The sequence below is a fragment of the Marmota monax genome, unplaced genomic scaffold (genome assembly GCF_021218885.2).
Source record: "Marmota monax isolate L192 unplaced genomic scaffold, Marmota_monax_Labrador192_F-V1.1 WCK01_AAM20220418_F8-fsc00003, whole genome shotgun sequence".
Lineage (NCBI taxonomy): Eukaryota > Metazoa > Chordata > Mammalia > Rodentia > Sciuridae > Marmota > Marmota monax.
In genome coordinates, this window is record NW_026694084.1 from 6,724,359 (window position 1) to 6,744,456 (window position 20,098).

Consider the following 20,098-nt stretch of genomic DNA (forward strand, 5'->3'; position numbering starts at 1 on the left):
TTAGAGGTGAGGAAGTCAGGAGTCAGGAGATGGGAACATAACTTGTGGGAGAAAACTAGACTTAAGTGACTCAACCAAGCATCCTTGTTAGGCATGTAGATTTTGTAGCTAGAAGCCAGTTTGAATCCTGTGTTAAGTTTGCTAACCTTGAGTTTATCACTTCTCTTTGTGTGCCTTAGTTTCCCCCTTTGAAAGAACTAATAGAAGTTTCTACATACTTAATGGGGTTGTGGGTGAAGATTAAGTGAGTTACTACATGAAAAGTGCTTGCTTCAGCAGCACATAGGCCAATATTGGACTCATGTAGCCAAGATTAGCATGGCTCCTGAGCAAAGAGGGAATGCATATTAGTGAAGTTTCCTTATTAAAAGAAAAGGAAACAAAGTGCTCAGAATGGGGTTTGGCCCATAGTTAAGTACTCCATACATTTTGCTGTCTGTTATTATTTAGATTTGTTGGGATTGAAACATGTTAGTTGTCCCAAAGTGGATAGTTCAAAGAGGACATCAATATTAAGGAGAGAGGAAAGAGAAAGAGGAAGGAGTCCCAGGATAGCCCTGAAAGGACCCCAACTGTGAGATCAGGAGGAGGAGAAACAGCAATAGGTAGCAAATAAATGAAAACCAGGAAACACATTTTTTCATAGCAAGGATTAAGAATGGGGGTGGGGAGAGCCGTGGTGGAGCTGCATAAGCCTATACTCCCAGTAGTTTGGGAGGCTGAAACAGGAGGATCACCAAGCTCAAAGCCAGCCTCAGCAAAAGCAAGTTGCTGAGCAACTCAGTGAGATTCTGTCTCTAAATAAAATATAAAATAGTGCTGGGGATGTGGCTCAGTGGTGAAGTGCCCTTGAGCTCAATCCCCAGCAACCCCCCACCCACTAAAATAATAAAATAAAAAGAATCAGGGGCATTATGTTATCCTGGAGCTTGGGACCTTGTCAGACAGACATGATTTCTGCTGTAATATTTATTCCCTTTATTCTGAATAACTGTTGTTAATCTTATAAATTCTTCCAGAAAGGCTAATAAGTTCCATTAATATCAAAATAATATCTCTTTGCTTTCCTTCTCTTTGAGTTTAAAGACTATGTAAAACTACATGTGAAATGTTTGATTGGTATTTAAAAGTAAATTCTCTTTGCTGTGTTCAGGAGGAGGATTCTCCTTCTAAGGTCATTGAGGTTAGATAAATAAGTTTTGAGTGATAACCATTGTGGTTCTATGTGGATCAAATGATAACACTGAATGTCTTGTTCTGACTGCCAGAGTATAAGCTGGGGAATGAGTATGTGACAGGCTAAGCTTAATTTAGCTGCCTTCAAAGGCTTGCTGGTGCTTAAAACTTTAAAATAGTATTTGTTTTGTAATGTCATGGATATTAATTCCAGTGCATTTGAGGTTTCTCTTGTGTTTCATATATCTGAAAAGATTAAATGAATAGTTGGTAATTACTTTTGAGACTATCATTTAAATCACAAAGTTAAGAAGGTATGGAAGAGTAGATGTTCACTTGAGTGAATCTATTTTTGAAACCTCTTCCCTTTTACATTTCCTTTCCATATGTTTTTATCTCCTTTAATAAGCTTGTAGGTATTAGGGTAGCTGGCACAAATATCCACAAGAGACACAGCTCTAAGTTCAAGTAAATGTTATTGACAGAGAATGTCTGCCAGGCGCCCTTCTGCCAGGCGTAGCAGGCAGAGTCACTTGAATAGAGGTTTCATATCTTTTTTAACAAGAAACAAGAGCAAGCTGACCTTGGGTACAGCAGGCTAGAATTGACTTTGGGTACAGATGGCTGGGTAACAACAGATTTTTGTATGCAGGGACCTTGATGGTGGGGGGAAACAGGTTATCTTAAGTTTCTTTTTCTTGACAGTTTATAAGTTTCTGTTCTGAGTCCTAGAACCAAAATGGAGTTACCTGATGTCCAGGTAGGTACCTAAGTCCAGTAGGTCAAAGGTCACCGTAATGGACAAGCCTTTAAATATTTAATTCAGGTGGATAGAATTAAGTAGTCCTTGAGACTGGTACAATCAATTGTTCTAATCTGTGCTAGAAAAATTATACAAGTTAATATAGCAATTTTATGTTGTTCTGTTTTTGAATGAAGGTAGCTATTTGAAGACTTTTTCCAGAAAGAACAGGAATTTATTTCAATTTCCCATGTGCTCTTTTCCTAAAATGATCTGCTAGAAGGAAGCCTAATTGCTATTTATATCAAAACGGGGTACATAAGGCTAACTCACTGGGATAAAGAAAAAAATAAAGGAAATTCTCATTTTTAAATCTAGTCCTTTTTTTTCTTTTGAAAAAAATAAAATTCAACAATAAATCTAGCCCTTTAACATTTCTTTTACAGAAATAGTAGTAGTAGTAATACGTGTTAATTTAAAAATAATTTACATTTCTTTTACAGAAATAGTAGTAGTAATATGTGTTAATCTATAAATAATTTTTTTATTTATAATTTTTTTTTATTTATCAATGTGAGGAATGGTAAGAAACTGACAGGTTGGAGACTAATGAACTAACTCAGTACAGTATGGGGCTTGAGATTAGATTCTTCTTAGAACAGAATAAGGAATCACGGGGAAACAGTGCACTAATGGGTAAAATGCACATAAAATCTGTAATTAATCTATAGTTTAATAACATTGTACCAATGCTGACTTCTTGGTTCAATCATTATACTAGGGCTAGAAAAAAATATAACATTAGAGGAAGCAGGGAGAAGGGTATATGTGAGATCTCTGCTGTTTGCAACTTTTGTATATGACTGAAATGACTTCGGAATAAAAGGTCAAAAGAAAAATAATTTGATCTACTGACTTAGAAGACTGAAGAATAAAGCTGAGAAGGTGTGAATGTGTGGCAAATTGTATTATACTCTCAGAACTTACTTTCTGAGAAGTTGACTCAGGATTTTATTTGCGAGATTTTAATGATGTGACAGTCAACTGTAACAACAAGGGTCTGTGCTATACTCACAATGCCAGACACCAGATTGTGCAAATTAATGCCTGATTGCTTTTACAGCAGATGTGTCTTTCCAGTCAAACTTATTCACTGTATCAATTTATTCACTTGGTCTGAAACAGGAAATGTGTGCTTCCCATGACCTGCTGTTTTTTGTTTTTTTTTTTTAATATTTTTTTTTTAGTTGTAGTTGGACATTTATTTATTTTTATGTGGTGCTGAGGATCGAACCCAGGACCTCGCATGGCTAGATGAGCGCTCTACCACTGAGCCACAACCCCAGACCTCATCTGCTTTTTAAAATGATATATTTTATTTTATGTTTTTTTTTAATATTTATTTTTTAGTTATAGGTGGACACAATATCTTTATTTTATTTTTATGTGGTGCTGAGGATTGAACCCGGTGCCTCATGCATGGTAGGCGAGCGCTCTACCTCTGAGCCACAACCCCAGCCTGTTGTTTATGTATTAAAACTTCTGAAATTGGGACATCATTTGTAATGTAGCCTAGATTTAATGTGAGGTCTATTTTTTCCCTTTCTAGATTCCCCTTCCAATTTTTTTCATTGACAACAGTTTTGGAGTTCTTGTTTTTTTTTTTTTTTTTTTTTCTAAAATTGTCTTATTAAATATTGATCAGGTACAAAACAATATTATTAAATATTTATAAAAAATGCCAAATCATCTACTACAAGTACTTGTATACCTGGCAGTTTAAGAAACTGAATTTTACCTTAACTTTCAGAGTCTTGTCTGCCCCTTCTTGATTGAACCATCTCCTATGCCCCAGAACTGCCTATCATTCATTTTTTTTTGCTCTTCTTTATAGATGACCACATGTGTTTGCATCTTTATAGATGACCACAGTTAAACAATAGAATTGATCTATTGTTTAACTCTCAGGAGCTTGAACTTTGCAGAGTATTTACATAGTGTATGCATTCTCCCAGGACTTGATTTTTCAGTTTTACTGTGTGTTAAAGATCATTTAGGCTCTTGTTAAAGGTGGTGCAGAAGACTTATTTAAGAGGGACTCTCGCAGTGAGATTTTGCGCAGTGAGAGAGAGAGATCCAGCTCAATTCCCATTCCAGCAAGTACAGGTGGAGATTTCTATAGCCAAGGAGGAGGGTGGTGGTCAGTGGATGGAAAATTACTAAGAGGAAACATCAGGGCTAGGGCTGGGGAGGTGGATGTTACTAGACTGATTGAGCAGGCCAGTGATAGGGAGGCTGAGGGTAGGAGTTTGATCAGATATTGAGGGTGATGATCAGGTACAAAGATGAGAATTTTCTCTAAACTGACCCTGCAGGATTAGGAGGTTGATGTTAGGAGTTGATCAGATATTGAGGGTGATCTGGTACCAAAGATGAGGATTTTCTCTACACTGACCCTGTGGGATTCTTGTACCAAATAATGGAGGCCTAGATGAAAAGTACTAGGGATTGAACCCAAGTGCTTCCACATGCTAGGTGCTCCACCATTGAGCTACATCCTGAACCCTGTTTTCTGAATTTCATTTTGAGACAGGTCTCCTTAAGTTGCCCAGGCTGGCCTCAAACTTGAGATGCTCCTGTTGCAAAGCTGGGACCTTCTGGGAAACTGAGGAAGCACAAAGACCCCCCTCTTCAAATCCTAGTTCTTGCAATCAAGTCAGAAAGATTTCAGACATGTTGCCCAGAGTAACAAAAATGAATTTATTGAAGGGACAGGATAAGGGAACGGAGACACTCAAGGGAGAGAGTGGGTGTTCTCAGATAAGAGAGGGACCATGTGTCTCTACTGCACTCCAGTGATTTTTCATTTAAAAATTTTTTTTTTAGACATTGGTGGACCTTTATTTTATTCATTTATTTATACGTGGTGCTAAGAATTGAACTCAGTGCCTCACACATGCTAAACAAGCACTCTCCCATTGAGCCACAACCCCAGCCGTTCAGTTTTTTCTTTAATTTTTTTTTTAGTTGTAGGTGGACATAATGCCTTTATTTTTATTTATTTATTTTTATATGGTGCTAAGGAACCAACCCAGTGCCTCACCCATGCTCTACCACTGAGCCACCACCCCAGCCCCTGCACTTCAGTTTTGTTGGGGTCCTGCCTAGGTTCACCTCTTGACTTCTGACAGTGGGGATAGCAGACTTTCAAGTATCAATTGCTTTGACAGTTCTAGGTTCCCTTTGCCCATGCTGAGCAGTTCTAATTGGATTCTCAATCATTTTTACAGGTTTTGTGGTTAGGAGGTGTTGTTCGTATCTTTCAGAATCTGGTCTGTGAAAAGACCAAATGTCTCTCACTTCCTCTTATCAAGGTTATTTCCTGCTTGCATTTCCTTGCAGATAACAGGTAGTTTGGTAGAATGTGACATATCCTGTCCACTTAAGCAGGTAGGGCTACAGGTAAATTGCTTTTTGAAAGAAAGCATGTGGGGGTGAATAAAGCAGGTAGGGGTCAGCACAGTGGGCCATTTTGTAGAATTATATTTTTAACCTCATTTTCCCATCCTCATTTGTCTGTCCCCTAACACTCCTGCCTCAGCCTCCCAAGTAGCTGAGATTATAGGAATGCAGACCTGCTTCTGGCTAGATCATGCATATTTTTTATTGAATTTATTTTCTTGAGGTCCAGGCACACAGCTTGGTTCTCCAGTGAGCATAATCACAAAACAATGTAAATGTTTATTGGATTTTCTATTGTTATATAAGCAATCTTAGGAGAATCAAGTGAATTTAATTTCTCAACATAAGATTGGTTGGCAGGAATTAATCTCCTTATTTTAGGGAATGGTGAATTGAAATTCTCTGAAGTAGACATTTAAATACATTATTTAATAAACATTGAATTTTTATATCTTATATATATGTATTAGTTGTAGATGGATACAATACCTTTATTTAGTTTAGTTTTTTTTTTTAATGTGGTGCTGGGGATTGAACCTAGTGTCTCACGTGTGCTAGACAAGCACTCTACCACTGAGTCACAACCCCAGCCCAGCTTGTTTTAAATCTTTGTCTTATGCCATGCTAGGCAAGTGCTCTACCACTGAACTAAGCTACAACCCCAGCTCTTTATTATTTTTTTAATATTATTTTTTAGACCATGTGTGAATTTTTTTTTCTTTTTAATACTTTTTAATTGCCAATGGATTTTTAACTTTGTTTATTCATATGTGATGCTGAGGATCAAACCCAGGGCCTCACACATGCTAGGCAAGTGCTCTACCACTGAGCCGCAACCCTAGTCCCCATGTGTGAATATTAAAAACAAGATGCTCAGTGACTGAAGCCTGACCATAATAAGACCACATACTGTGTGATTCATTTCTTTGATTTGCAGAGTAGGCAGATCCACAGAGACAGAAAGTAGATGGTAGTGGATGACAAACCCAGGCCTGGATGTAAAATAAACTATCAGAACTCTTGTCATGAGAAATCGTGCCTGGGAAAGGGAGAGTTCTTCTAGTCAGCCCTTCAGGAAGCCTGATTAATACTCCCCCCCACCCTCCACATTTTGGATTGTAAGTAACTACCCCTAGGAATCTAACTATTCCCTTTTGAAGTGTGAAGGCCCCTGTGGAGGCCCAAGGCTAGAGATTTATTGAAGTCCTTGTGAGAGGAGCCAGTTCTTCTCCTTATCATCAAACTCTGCTTCTGTAAACATGCTTCCCTCTAGAAACCCCTGCTCGTGTAGACTAGAAATTTTATGGCACCAGATAGCCTAGTGGTGTGAGAAACTGGAGATGGGGACCCAGGATTTGGAGCCTGATCTCTGGGCCTGCTGGTGTAAAATAAAGTTTAAGTTCTCTCACTCTGCGAGTGTCCTTTGCCACTGATTCCTGCAACATAGAGAGTGGGCAGCATAGATACAGGTGCCGGATGCTGGGGAGGGAGGAAAAGCCATTGTACATGTTAAAAGAGTGAATTTGGGCTGAGGTTGTGGCTCAGCGGTAGAGCCTTGCCTAGCACATGCCGGGCCCTGAGTTTGATTCTAAGCACCACATAAAAATAAACAAAATAAAGATATTTGTCCATCTACAAAAAAAAAAAAAAAGTGAATTTTATGGTATGTGAATTATATCTCAGTTGAAAAAAAATATGAGGGACAAAAGGACCCTGACCAAGTACTGTGCGTTCTGCTGAAATATACTTTCTCTTGACTTAAAAATGATATGATCTCTCTAAGCTCCCCTCCCTTCATTTGTCTTCTGAATTCCTTTTCCTATCCATCCTAAGCTCCTTGAGAATAAACTGTGTCCTGTTAGTTTTTGTAGCTTCACAGTGTTTATCCTAGCTTGTACCTATTGAGCATATATGAAGTAAATTTTGGGTTTAAGCATAAAACTAGAAGTAAGCACATTACAAAAAAATCCTATGTGGTATAAAGTAAAAAGTCCACCACACAAGCAAAGGAAGCATAGTAGATGCTTCCTTCTGTTTCAGAGCAATCAAGTTAGTGTCTTCTTATTATTCTTCTCTAAGCTTTCAACCTCAGAATGTAGGCCCCGGTGGCATGGACTTGAACTAGGGTGTTCCGATTGCCCCTGTGGGGTTCAAGGGCTTTGTATTTTGCTCAGAGTAGCTACATACTATTATGAATTCAGCTGAAAGTAGTTCTTCTTTATACTTCGTGGTGACAGTATACCCTAAATACTATTTGTTTTCATGTACTGAAGTGCCAGAAATGTGGCAGAAATTAGAAAAGATCTATGTGGAAGAATGGTTTATTAGACAAAATCTGTGAGCATAAACTAGCTAGTTTGCAAGCTAGCTGAGTTTTATGAGAAGTAAACAAATCTAAGACATTTATAGAAAGTAGAATTACCTTTTTTCAAGGATAATTTGAGCATTAGGAAACATTTTCTAATTATGCCTTTTGTGACCCATGTTTTAGATAGCTTTCCCAGGTTTCTTTTTCAATTAGAATTGCATTATTAAGGCAGGAACAATGTGATGTCTGCACGCTCTGATGGTGGGCTGGATAGGCTACTGTACTGTAATAAGTAAAGGACAGTCCTGTCACTGGCCAGAACTGTTATCAATTGCAAAGACCTCTATATTATTATTATTATTATTATTATTATTTTTTTTGTGTGTGTGTGTGTGTGGCACTAGGGGTTGGACCCAGGGCTTTGTACATGCCAGGCAAGCACTCTACCAACTGAGCTGTGTCTCCAGCCCCAAAGACCTCTATATTATTAGGATCATTTTCTTATTTGCCTTTACATCATTACAGGGAATGGATTTTAATTCCTCAGAGTAACTGTCCTATTTACTATGTATACTGCACATTATTTCAGAGTGGTGAGCAGACGCTGTAGATTGCTTAGAGATAGAATGTGTATTAGCCTGTTTTATCTGCTCTGTGTTTTTTTATTATACTTTGGGTCTACCTAAGTTATTTATTGCACACACTTGGGATGTATTCAGTCTATGCAGTGTGGTTGGTAAAATCATTTATAGATAGAATTTTGAGAATTTCTTCATGTTAATAACATTTTTATGGTAAACATCATCTTATTGCTGAATGTTGTGGTATAATCCTGTATCTCAGCTACTCGAGAGTCTGAGGCAGGAGGATAGCAAGTTTGAGGTCAGCCTCAGCAACTTAGGGAGACCCTGTCACCAAAAAAAAAAAAAAAGAGCTGAGGAGAGTGCCCCTGGATTCAACGCCCCCCTCCCCAAAAAATGCATCTTCTTATAAGCGGTAATCAGATACTTTATGACTTTTATTTATACCTTTTAAATTTCTCTGGGTTTTATATTCTTTGAAAGAAGATTTTTGCATGTTAAATGCATTCAGATTGTCCTGTTTTCATCACCTTCATTTTCCTTCTTTTTGAGAATTAACTCTTCCCTTTTTTTTTTTTTTTTTGTATTGGCGATTGAACTCAGGGGCATTTTACCACTGAGCTGCATTCCAAAACTCATCCCCCCCCAGCCCTTTAAAAATATTTTTTAGTTGTAACTTTATTTTGTTTGTTTATTTTTTGTGGTGCTGAGGATCGAACCCAGTGCCTCACATGTGCAAGTCAAGTGCTCTACCACTCAGCCACAACCCCAGCCTCCCCAGCACCTTCCCCCCAACCCTTTTTAATTGTGTATTTTAGACAGTGTCTTGCTGAGTTGCCCAGGTTGTCCTAGAACTTGGGCTCCTCCTGCTTTGGCCTTCCAAATTAACTGGAATTAAAGTTGTGTGCCCCGGTGCCAGCTAGAACCTTAACTGTTTTAAGGTCTTTGTTGCCATACCTATATTTCTGTCCTAGAAGGTACTTTGTAAACCCCCTGCTTAAAATATCTCAACTGAAGTTGAGGATACAGAGGATGCTTCTAAAACTAGAATGCTGTCCATTGGAGAAAAACCTAGAGGAAGTGGCAGCCCAGGTTAGTTGTTGGTCAGTGTTCAAAGCTTAAGTAGAAGCAACATGGTGTGGTATGATATGGTAGAAAGAACCGGGGATTTGAAATTGTAACAGAATTAGTCATAGCTTATCCTTTTGATGCAAATAACTATCTCAGTAAGTTATATAACCTCTGGGCCCTAGTTCTATAATCTGTTCAGTAGGAACAATAACATCTACCTCAGTCAAGAAGATTAAAACATTTGTGAAAATGTCTTCAAAACTGTCAAGCAGGGTTTTGTGCTCTCAGCCAAATAATGACCCCATATATTGTCTTTAGAAAACTAGTTTTACCATGCTTCTAATCAGAATTTCCTAAAGATAGGGACCCTGTGAATAAATGTTCATTTAGTACCTACTACGATGTAGGTATCATTCTAGATTAGCACTGTTCAATAGGAATGTAGCATGATACATAAAAATAAATTTTCTACTAGCCACCTTAAGAAAGATAAACAAGTGAGATTAAGTTTAATTGTTTTATTTTTAACTCAGTGTATCCAACATATTATTTTAGCATGTAATCAGTGTAAAAATTACTAGTGAAATATTTTATATTCTTTTTCCTTGTACCATGTCCTTGAAATCTGGAGTGTATGTTAATCTTGTAACACATCTCAGTCAGATTAACCTCTTTTCACGTGCTCAATTCCCACATGTGGCTAAAGGCTACTACAGTGGGCATTGCTTGCCTGAATGGTGGGGTTATAATGGTGACAAGATCCTTTTCAGTAGGAAGGTTACTTCAGGGGGAAGCAGATAGTATACTGGTATCAAATAGAAATGAGATAATAGTGATCTTGCAATAAGGATGATACCACCTTACTATCACAGTAATGTGATAGTGACTGGGAGGGTTATCCTAACTGTAGAACTCAGGGAAACTCTGGGGTGTTGCCATTGGAGCTGAGACCTGAATGATTAAAAGGATATGGAAATATAACTGAGCTGCTTTTTGTCGGTGGGAACTGCAAATGGTAATGCAATCTTGTTGTGTTTAATGAACCAAGTGGTGTGGCTGGGTTATAGTGAGCGAGAAAGATGAGGTAAGTTGAGAGAGGTAGGTACATTATAGAATCAAGGCCATGAAAAGAAATTGAGATTTCTAAGTGAACTAGGAAGCTATGGGAAATTTAAATTTTGAGTCATGAGGCACTCAAGTTTACGAAATCAGATTTAGACATCTATATGACTATAAAAGAACACCTATTATCTAGAGAGTTTAGTGGACCAAAAGACTTAATTTTCTATTTTATTTTATTTTTTGGGGGGTGGGTACTAGGGATTGAATCTAAGGGCGCTTAACCACTGACTAGGCCACATTCCTAGCCCTTTTTTGTATTTTATTTAGAGACAGGGTCTCACTGAGTTGCTAAATGCCTTGCAGAGTTGCTAAGGCTGGATTTGAACTCCCAATCCTCCTACCTCAGCCTCCCGAGTCGCTGGTGTGTGGCTCTATGCCTGGCCCCAATTTTTGCTGATATCTGTAACTTATCTCTCTTTCTTGTTCTTTTAATCTCATATCTGCCATCATTTATGATTTAGGGAGAATATCGTTGTCACTTTATTTTCCTCTATTAGCTATAGTTCACTCAAAAAAATAGTGGTTTGTTTCGCATAAAATTGTTACTTAAATTAAAAAAAATTGTTACTTATAATTGGTTTATAAACAAAGTGCCTTTGAGGATAGACTCAAAAATATTTGAACCGAGGATTTACTGCTAATTGTCTTTTTGGCAGACATGTGCATCGCTATCGCAGTTTCTCTCCTCATGATCCTGATATGTGCAATGGCGACTTATGGAGCATACAAGGTCAGTAGCCATAATAAGGTGCTGGGCCTTTTCCTCTGTCTCTTACAAGTGTAATCTCTGTATTTAACCATAGTCAGTATGAAGTAATTATTCCCAGTTTTCTTTTTCAGAAGTTTTGATCTTTCACTGACGTCATGTTACTAGGAAATCCAGTAAAACCAATATTATAATCCCAGACCAGTTCACTGAGTCATGTTTGTTGACTCCTTCCATTTGGCGCACCAGTTGCTGTCATGACCTGATTTAATGAATTTCAATTCCACCATGTCCCTTTAGATTAAAAAAAGATTTCTTTGAACTCAAGAAAATAGTGTTTTGTGACTCGGAATGCATTAACATTGCTGTTTTCTCTTATGTTTAGCAACATGCTGCCTGGATCATCCCATTCTTCTGTTACCAGATCTTTGATTTTGCCCTGAACACCTTGGTTGCAGTCACTGTGCTTGTTTATCCAAACTCCATTCAGGAATACATACGCCAGCTGGTACGTGGCCCTCCCAATGACTACTTCTTGTCCGGAGAGATACCTGGTTCAGTAAGAGACATACAAGTATAGCGATAGGCTCACATACTTTCATTTGTGGAGTTTTAGATTGCATATGAATTACTGATTTGTGTGTGTGTGTGTGTGTGTGTGTGTGTGTATGTGTATGTGTATGTATGTATGTGGTAGTACTGGGATTTGAATCCAGGGCTGCTCTATCACAGAGCTACATTATTAGCCTCTCCTCCCCATCCCCTGTCTCCCCCCACCCCCATTTTTGAGACAGGATCTCGCTGAGTTGCTGAGGCTGGCCTCAAATTTGTGATCCTTCTGACTCAGTCTCCCACACTGCTGGGATTACAGGCATGCACCACTATGCTTGGCCTGATGAGAGATTTTTAAATGTAATCTTAAAAGAGTTTTGATTTCTTAGAAAATCTTTTGGGAAATAAAACCTCCCTGAGCCTGAGAGAGATAAGTTGGTGGCAGTGATGGTGGCATTTGATGAATCTACCTAAATTATAGTGTAGATGCTGATAATCTTGCTTTGTGAAATGCAGTTTGCTTAGGTATGAATAAAATGTAGTTCATGCCTCTGCTATTGTATGGGAGAACTTGGGACTCTGCTATATACTGTTTCCCAAACATATTTGATCATAAAATCCTTTTCTTCCCCAATTATCATTTGGGGATGAGTCTATTAAATGTCCTTTGTGACTATATGAGTAAGTATTTATGGCTGGGTATTAAGAAACATATAGCAGAGGTTGGAATATCTGCTTATTCACATCTTATAATCTTTATTTTTTAAATTGTGAATTTGTCTTAAAATTTCTTCAAAATGTTAGAATGTTTTAAATAAGGTGTTCGTTCTTAGAGGTTTTTTGTTTTTTTTTAAAGTAGTGTCTGAGCACTGGGAAAAGAGCAGACTTCTCATGAAATGGAAGAGATGGCTGGGGAATGTGATAATGGGGACTGAAAAGTTCAGGAGAAATGATCAGTGGATGAGCTGGAGGGAAGAAAGGAGGAAGTGAGGCAAGAGAAGTTGGTGATGTGTTTTTTTTTTTTTTTTTTTTTAATTGAAGATTAAACTGAGGAGTGCTTTACCATTAATATATAATTTTTGTTTTGGGGGTACCGGCAGGGGATTGAACTCAGGGGCACTCCACTGAGCCACATCCCCAGCTCTATTTCGTATTTTATTAGAGACAGGGTCTCACTGAGTTGCTTAGCGCCTGGCTAAATTTCTCCTGCCTCTTCCTCCTGAGCCGCTGGGATAATAAGTGTGTGCCATTGTGCCTGGCTTGAGCTACATTTTTAGTCCTTTTGAGTTTTCATTTTGAGACCGGGTCTTGCCAACTTGCCTAGACTGGTCTTTTTTTAATATGTATGTTTTTTAGTTGTAGATGGACAAAATACTTTTATTTTACTTATGTGGTGCTGAGGATTGAACCCAGTGTCTCCCATGTGCTAGGCAAGAGCTCTATCACTGAGTCACAGCCCTTGGTGCTGAACAATTTTTTTTTTTTTTTTAATTCTGTGATGATGATCTCTGGTGCTGGGCTCCCAAAATTCATCCTGGAAGAGAGGAAGAAATACCGTCTCAGCATGATCTGGGATTCGAGAGGTTGGGACAGGGTGTTGATGGTGATGGAGACATGAAGGTGAACCATATGCAGCCCTTTGACTATTTGAATAGGAGATGGTGTGCTACACTATGTATGCTGCAGAGATTCATAAGGAACATAAAGCCTAATGTGCAGGGCAAGCATGCAGAATGGCTCAGAATCTACCTAGACTTCCTTTTAAGCTCTATATTGTTTTTTCATTCCCTCCTTGTTTGTTTTAGAGCTGGTAGTAATTAAAATAGCAGTTAAAATAATCAAACATTTACCTTTTTTAAAAAACATTTTTTTTTAAGTTGTAGATGGACACAATTCCTTTATTTTATTTATATTTAGTTTTACAAATAATTATAAAGGGTTGAACTTAGAATTGAACCCAGTGCCTCACACGTGCTTGGCAAGCGCTCTCCCACTGAACTAGAACCCCAGCCCCAACATAACAGCAAGTGAATATCTTCTCTATGTTCTACTTAAAGATTAGGCTGAAGGAATGAGGCTTACACATTATCAGCAATGCCGTAAAAGACAGTAATGAATGGCAGCATTGAAGTTCTCTTGATAATGGAGCCTCTGTTGACAGATTGAGATAGAGTGATTCTGAGAGGCTGTTATCTGAGAGGGCTGAAGGCAAGCCCCCGGCTTAATTCTTTTTTTTTTTTTTTTTTTGGTGGTGGTGCTGGGGATTGAACCCAGGGCCTGGTGCATGCTAGGCAAGCACTCTACCAACTGAGCTATATCCCCAGCATCCGCTTGCTTAATTCTAATGCCTGTTCAGTTTATTTATGTGGAGTCTTGTCAAACACAGACATGCGTTATCTTTCTGTAGATCTTAACTATATGTAGAAACCATGTCCACTTTTCTGGAGGAAGAGTGTCAAGATCTTTCTGAAAGGGGTCACATGCTTCTTCTTTAATTCATTCCTATAATTAGACCATAGGAGCAATATGATTTCTTGTTGGTCTTATGAACAACACTATGTTATTCTTGCCCTTAAGATCATTACTACTGCGAGGTGGTACACAGCTGTAATCCCGGCAATTTGGGAATCTGAGGCTGGAGGATTGCAAGTTCGAGACTAGCCTCAGCAACTTAGCAAGACTCTGTCTCACACTTTTAAAAAGGGGGGCTGAGGCTGTGGCTCAGTGGTTAAGTACCCCTGGATTCAATCCTCAGCACAAAAAAAAAAAAAAAAAAGAAAGAAAGAAGAAAAGAATCACTACTACAGAAATCCCTTTCAGGCTGTAATGGAAAAGCTTGATTTCTGGGGGCTGCAGTTGGGCTCAGTGGTTGAGCACTTGCCTAGCATGTGTGAGGCACTGGATTTCGATTCTCAGCACCACATATAAAGAAATGAATAAAATAAAGGTCCACCAACATCGAAAAAATATTTTTAAAAAGACTGATTTTATGAACTGGTCTCAAAAAATGACTTTGATTTTATTTCCTTTTGATTTTATTTTTTTTATTTGTGTCCTGGGGAAGTCCTGTTGCTTCCACTGACCATAGAGGACTATGATCATCCTAAATAGGTTTCCTTGGATCTGGTAGTTCATCAGTGTAGTCAGATGGTAGGACTTCCTCTTGTTTCTTTGTTTTCAGGTGCTGGGGATCAAACTCTAACCCTCATGCTATGCAGGCACTCTACCACGGAGCTATATCCCCATCTCCTGACTTTTTTCTTTGTGTGTGTGTGTGTGGTGGGGTGCTGGGAATTGAACCCAGGGCCTTGTGTATGCGAGGTAAACACTCTACCAACTGAGCTACATCCCCAGCCCCCACCCTTCTAATAGATGCTGTGAATTCTTCTTATTATAGGAGAATCTGCTCTCTAAGATCAGCAAGAATACTTTACATAAAGAAAACACCATTTTAAATCCATCCCCTGACCCTCTTTAGAATGTCTAGAATTCCCAGAAAATCCGGTGTACAAAATATTCCGTGGCACAGACTACTATCTTCTAAATTTGTGTAGTAGGCGAGCAAAGTGGTATTTTCAGGTCTCACTCATGACTTTTCCTTTGATTTTCCCTTTTATAGAATTATTGCCCAGATTAAGGACTAGTCTGTCCCCATTGTCACACCTTTTGTAGCTTTTTCATGAGTAGAGGTGGGTGAGAAATTGTGCGTTGGTTCTAAATGGGAACTGTCTGCTTTTGCCCGTTGGTTTCTGATGAGCCCATCAGAACTAATGAATATATCTTGAATGATTATAAAGAGATTTGCTAATGAGGCCCTTTTCTTTTGCAGCCTCCTAATTTTCCTTACAGAGATGATATCATGTCGGTGAATCCTACCTGTTTGGTCCTTATTATTCTTCTGTTTATCAGCATTATCTTGACATTCAAGGTAAGCATAAGGATTTTACTTATGGTTAAATATTATTGAGAATATTCTATATGCCAAAGAAATAAACAGCCTGATCAGTTGTCTGAACTGTCTGAACTGGTTTCCTAATATTCCAGTTCCTTCTGTTACTTACATGAGAGAGAAACACCAGGATTACACAGGCCAATCAAGGATTATTCCAAAATATGTTTAAATGGAAATAAATTAATATAATATTATACATTGCATAGTTTATATTATGACACTGCAACATGCATTACAGTGTCCCATGTAATAGACATTCTTGTGATGATGATGATGATTTTTTGGTACCAGGAATTGAACACACGGGCACTTAACCACTGAGCCACATCCGCAGCCCGCTTTTACTTTATTTTTTATTTTCAGACAGGGTTTCGCTAAGTTGCTTACGTTCTATCTAAGTTGATGAAGCTGTCTTTGAACTTGCAATCCTCCTGAGACACTGGAATTACACATTCTTGTCATTTTTAGAATATCAATCCTTTATGAGTGTTATTATTTCTTTCAATGGTTGGAGATTAATTTTTCATTTATTAGTAGTGCTATAATAATACTTAGGCATTTGTGTCCTCAAGATACATTTTCTTCCTCCTTTTTTTCCCCCCAGTTTCTTTTATAGTTGTAGATGGACAGCATGCCTTTTTAAATTTATTTTTATGTGGTGCTAAGGATCGAACCCAGTGACTCACACTGACAGCCACTGAGCTGCATCCCCAAACAACATGTTTTCTTAAAATAAGAGGACAGGCATAAGTTGAAGGCCTTTGGTAGGCTGTCAGATGGAACACCCCAAAAGTAAAATGAGTTGTCACTCCCACCAACAGTGTTCCCCACCCTTCTCATCAGATATTACCTATTCTTTTTCATTTCTCTCAATGTGATTGTAATTATAATCATTGTATTTTGATAGCCTGTGTTTGTGTGCTAACAGGGAAATCTCAAATGGTTCTTAGGCTTTGAACTTTGTGTGTGTGTGTGGTGCTAGGGATTGAACCCAGGGCCTTGTGCATGCAAGGCAAACACTCTACCAATTGAGCTATATCCCCAGCCCAGGCTTTGAACTTTTAAAACTCATTATCTTTATTTTGACGTAAAATTACCCTTTTCTTCAAAAGTCAAGCCTCAGGGCTGGGGATGTGGCTCAAGCCTGGCATGCGCGGGGCACTGGGTTCGATCCTCAGCACCACATAAAAAAGTAAAATAAAGATGTTGTGTCCACTGAAAACTAAACAATAAATATTAAAAAATTCTCTCTCTCTCTCTCTCAAAAAAAAAAAATGTCAAGCCTCAGTAACTTAAGGAAGTACATTTAGGGAAAAAATTTTTTAAATAGATAAGAGGAGTAGAGAGAAAATCACTCAATGAAAATATGTTGAAGGGCGTGTAATTTGGTAGTAGAGCACATCCTTAGCAGCTCAAGGCCCTGGGTTCAGTCCCAGCAAGTGAGAGAGAAAGAGAGACAATCAATTCAGTTTTCCCTCATAAAACACCACTGAATTTTTTTATATTGTATGATCAAGGATTTGGATAAATTCCATACATGGATGTAGAAAAAAGTGATGAGGAAAGGAATATTTTAGTGTGGGTTTGGAAAATATATTAAATATTTAATTAAGATTAAGGAAATGTCAAATGAAAAATAAGGTCACTGTAATAAGTCCCTGGGTGTTTAGAGACAATAGGCAGAGAGGTTTTCCCCTACCGGGGTGAGCAGTGAATGAACCATGTGTGTCACCAAGGGGCCCTTGGGAGTGCTGACTGTGGACTTGTGGAATTCCAGACAACAGGCACTTCACATTTGTCTGCTGTTTAGCCTCTGTTATGGATTTGTTGTAATAAGGAACTCTCGTCTGAAAGAGTTCTTGCTTTATGGAATCCAGTGTTCTCTGCTAAAATACTAAGTGCATATAGTCTTTTTACAGAACATATAACTAATACATCCAAGCATTAAAATTCTTAAAAAGCCTAGGGCTTCCTAGGCAACAAAGAACTTGTAACATTATGGGCTAAACTGAAAGTTTGAGTGAATAGAAGATATTGTGTACATTATTCAATAAAGAATGCACTTTTCATCTTTTTCCTTCTTGATCTGTAATTTGAGATTATAGCCATTCAAGAAACATTTTATGGGGCTGGGGTTGTGGCTCAGTGGTAGAGTGCTCACCTAGCATGCATGAGGCACTGGGTTCAATCCTTAGCACCACATAAATATAAAATAAAGATTGTGTCCACCTAAAACTAAAAAATAAATGTTAAAGAAATTTTATAAAATAGCATATAAATTTTCAGTTTAACATCTGAAGTTGAATGCAAGAAATAATCACCTTCAAATATGAATGCAGTTCAAGACAGCATTCTGACTATTCTACAGAATGTTTTACCTATTTTTTGCTAAAATTTTTTGTTGAAATATAATTCACAAAAAAATTCACCCATTTAAAGTATACAAGTCAGTGTTTTTTAGTATATTTACAGAATTGTGCATTCACCACCACGTGGCTGCCCAATATAATTTTGGAATACCACTCACCATTCACTCTTCTGCCCACTCTCTACCGCTAGAAATCACTAAGCTACTTTCTGATAGATTTGCCTGTTTTGGACATTTGAGATAAACACAGTCATACAATATTGGCTTCTTTGTGGCTAACTTTCACTTACCATCTTGTTTTCAAGGATCCCCCATGTTATACCATGTATCACTTTGTTTATCACAGAATGACCATTCACTCCAACGGATACCCACATGTTGTACTATGTATCAGAGTTTACTTCCTGTTTAATCACAGAGTGACCCTCACTCGAATGGATACACACCACATTTTGTGTGTCTTGTTCATCAGTTGATAGACATTTGGATTGCTTCCACTTTTTTGGGGGTGGTGCTGAGGATTGAACCCATGGCTTTGTGCATGTGAGGCGAGCACTCTACTATCTGAGCTAAATCCCCAGCCCCTGCTTCCACTTTTGACTGTTATGAATCATGCTGGGAGAATTCTGTGGAATAATGCGGCTATATGCACATTCATGTATAAGTGACCTCTTGGCTGCATATCTAAGAGTGGATTGCTGGATCAGGTGGTAACTCAGTTTTCCTTTTATTTGAGGCTCTGCCAGACTTTTTGAAAGCAACTACACCATTTTATATTCTTAGCTATATGTGAGGTTTCCATGTGCTCTGTATATTTAAACTTCTTTTAATAAAAAAAGTTCAAGGAAGGAATTTTGTAATAATTTAATTTCTAATCAAATTATGATGATTAGAATGGACGTATATGGAGTTCATCGCTTAAACGTCTCCCATTATAGCCAGGTAGGTGGTGCATGCTTGTACTTGCAGCTACTGAGGCAGGAAGATCACAAGTTAGAGGCCAACCTGAGCAGCTTAGGAAGACCCTGTCAAAATAAAAAGGGCTGGGGATATGCCCCTGGGTTCAATGCCCAGTACCATAATCCCTCCCTCATGAATTCAAGCTTTATTTGTAATATGTCTTTATTCTGGTAATTCATTTGAAGTATCTTCTTTGGATATCTCACTATGAAAATGGAAATGTTTTAGTGAATTTTGATGACTTGGAAGTAAATTTATAGGCTATGAACATTTTTAAAAAATTGACTTGTGGTTAAATCATAGACAATCATGTAGAATAAAAATTCCCAATGAAACAGGTAAAGCGTTGTGATAAATGGATTAATGAATTTGTGCTGTGAATTTGAGGACAATAAGTATTTGTGGTGGTTGTTCCTTTGGACCACGTTTTCTTCCAAATTTCTTGTTCTGCTCTCAGCCCCTCCTGTTCCTAACCAATATCTCTTTGCTACATGCACTGTGTGACAAAATACAAAGGTACAAGAGCACCCTTCGCCAGCGAGTGACTGTACCCAGCATTTGTACTTTTTAAAGGCTTTTTGGTTAATAGAGGTTACACATGCTTTAGTTTTATGTAATAAAAAGTTTTATAGTATGTTTTTATCTATGTGATATTTTAAATTTTTTTGCAGTTTGAAAATTAAAAATCTAATAACCAGTATTCACTTCCAGGGTTACTTGATTAGCTGTGTTTGGAACTGCTACCGATACATCAATGGTAGGAACTCTTCTGATGTCCTGGTTTACGTTACCAGCAATGACACTACGGTAGGTGTGATGTCACTTAAGGTGGAGATCCCCCCTGCCCACTACTGTACCATGGCTTCTAATCTTTAAAGTGTTTTGCCACTTTTTATTCTTGAAACGTATCTATCAGCTGCTTAGTCATCAAAGGATTTAGTTAAATGTATTTTGTTTTCCTTAGAGGTTATTGAAATCTCAGTGGCTTAACTTGTGGATCATTTTAAAAAAATATTAGATATGTGTCCCCAAATTATGAAGCCATGGAATATAATTTGAGATGTTAATTCTGCATAGCATGACTGTATTATCTCACTT

At 38.0% G+C, this 20,098-nt stretch overlaps 1 protein-coding gene and 1 non-coding gene across 2 annotated transcripts in view; both read left to right on the forward strand.

The window, feature by feature from the left end:
* The window catches only part of Laptm4b (lysosomal protein transmembrane 4 beta), a 61,135-nt gene that overhangs the window by 21,660 nt on the left and 19,377 nt on the right, over nt 1-20,098 (forward strand). Inside the window, exons 3-6 of the mRNA XM_046464797.2 lie at nt 11,119-11,192; nt 11,554-11,676; nt 15,550-15,648; nt 19,712-19,807. Of these exons, the coding sequence (XP_046320753.1) occupies nt 11,119-11,192; nt 11,554-11,676; nt 15,550-15,648; nt 19,712-19,807 (392 nt within the window). The remainder of the gene's footprint in view (nt 1-11,118; nt 11,193-11,553; nt 11,677-15,549; nt 15,649-19,711; nt 19,808-20,098) is intronic.
* LOC124107079 (U6 spliceosomal RNA) lies at nt 264-370 on the forward strand. The gene has a single exon (XR_006856282.1). It is a non-coding gene; the product is annotated as a U6 spliceosomal RNA (small nuclear RNA).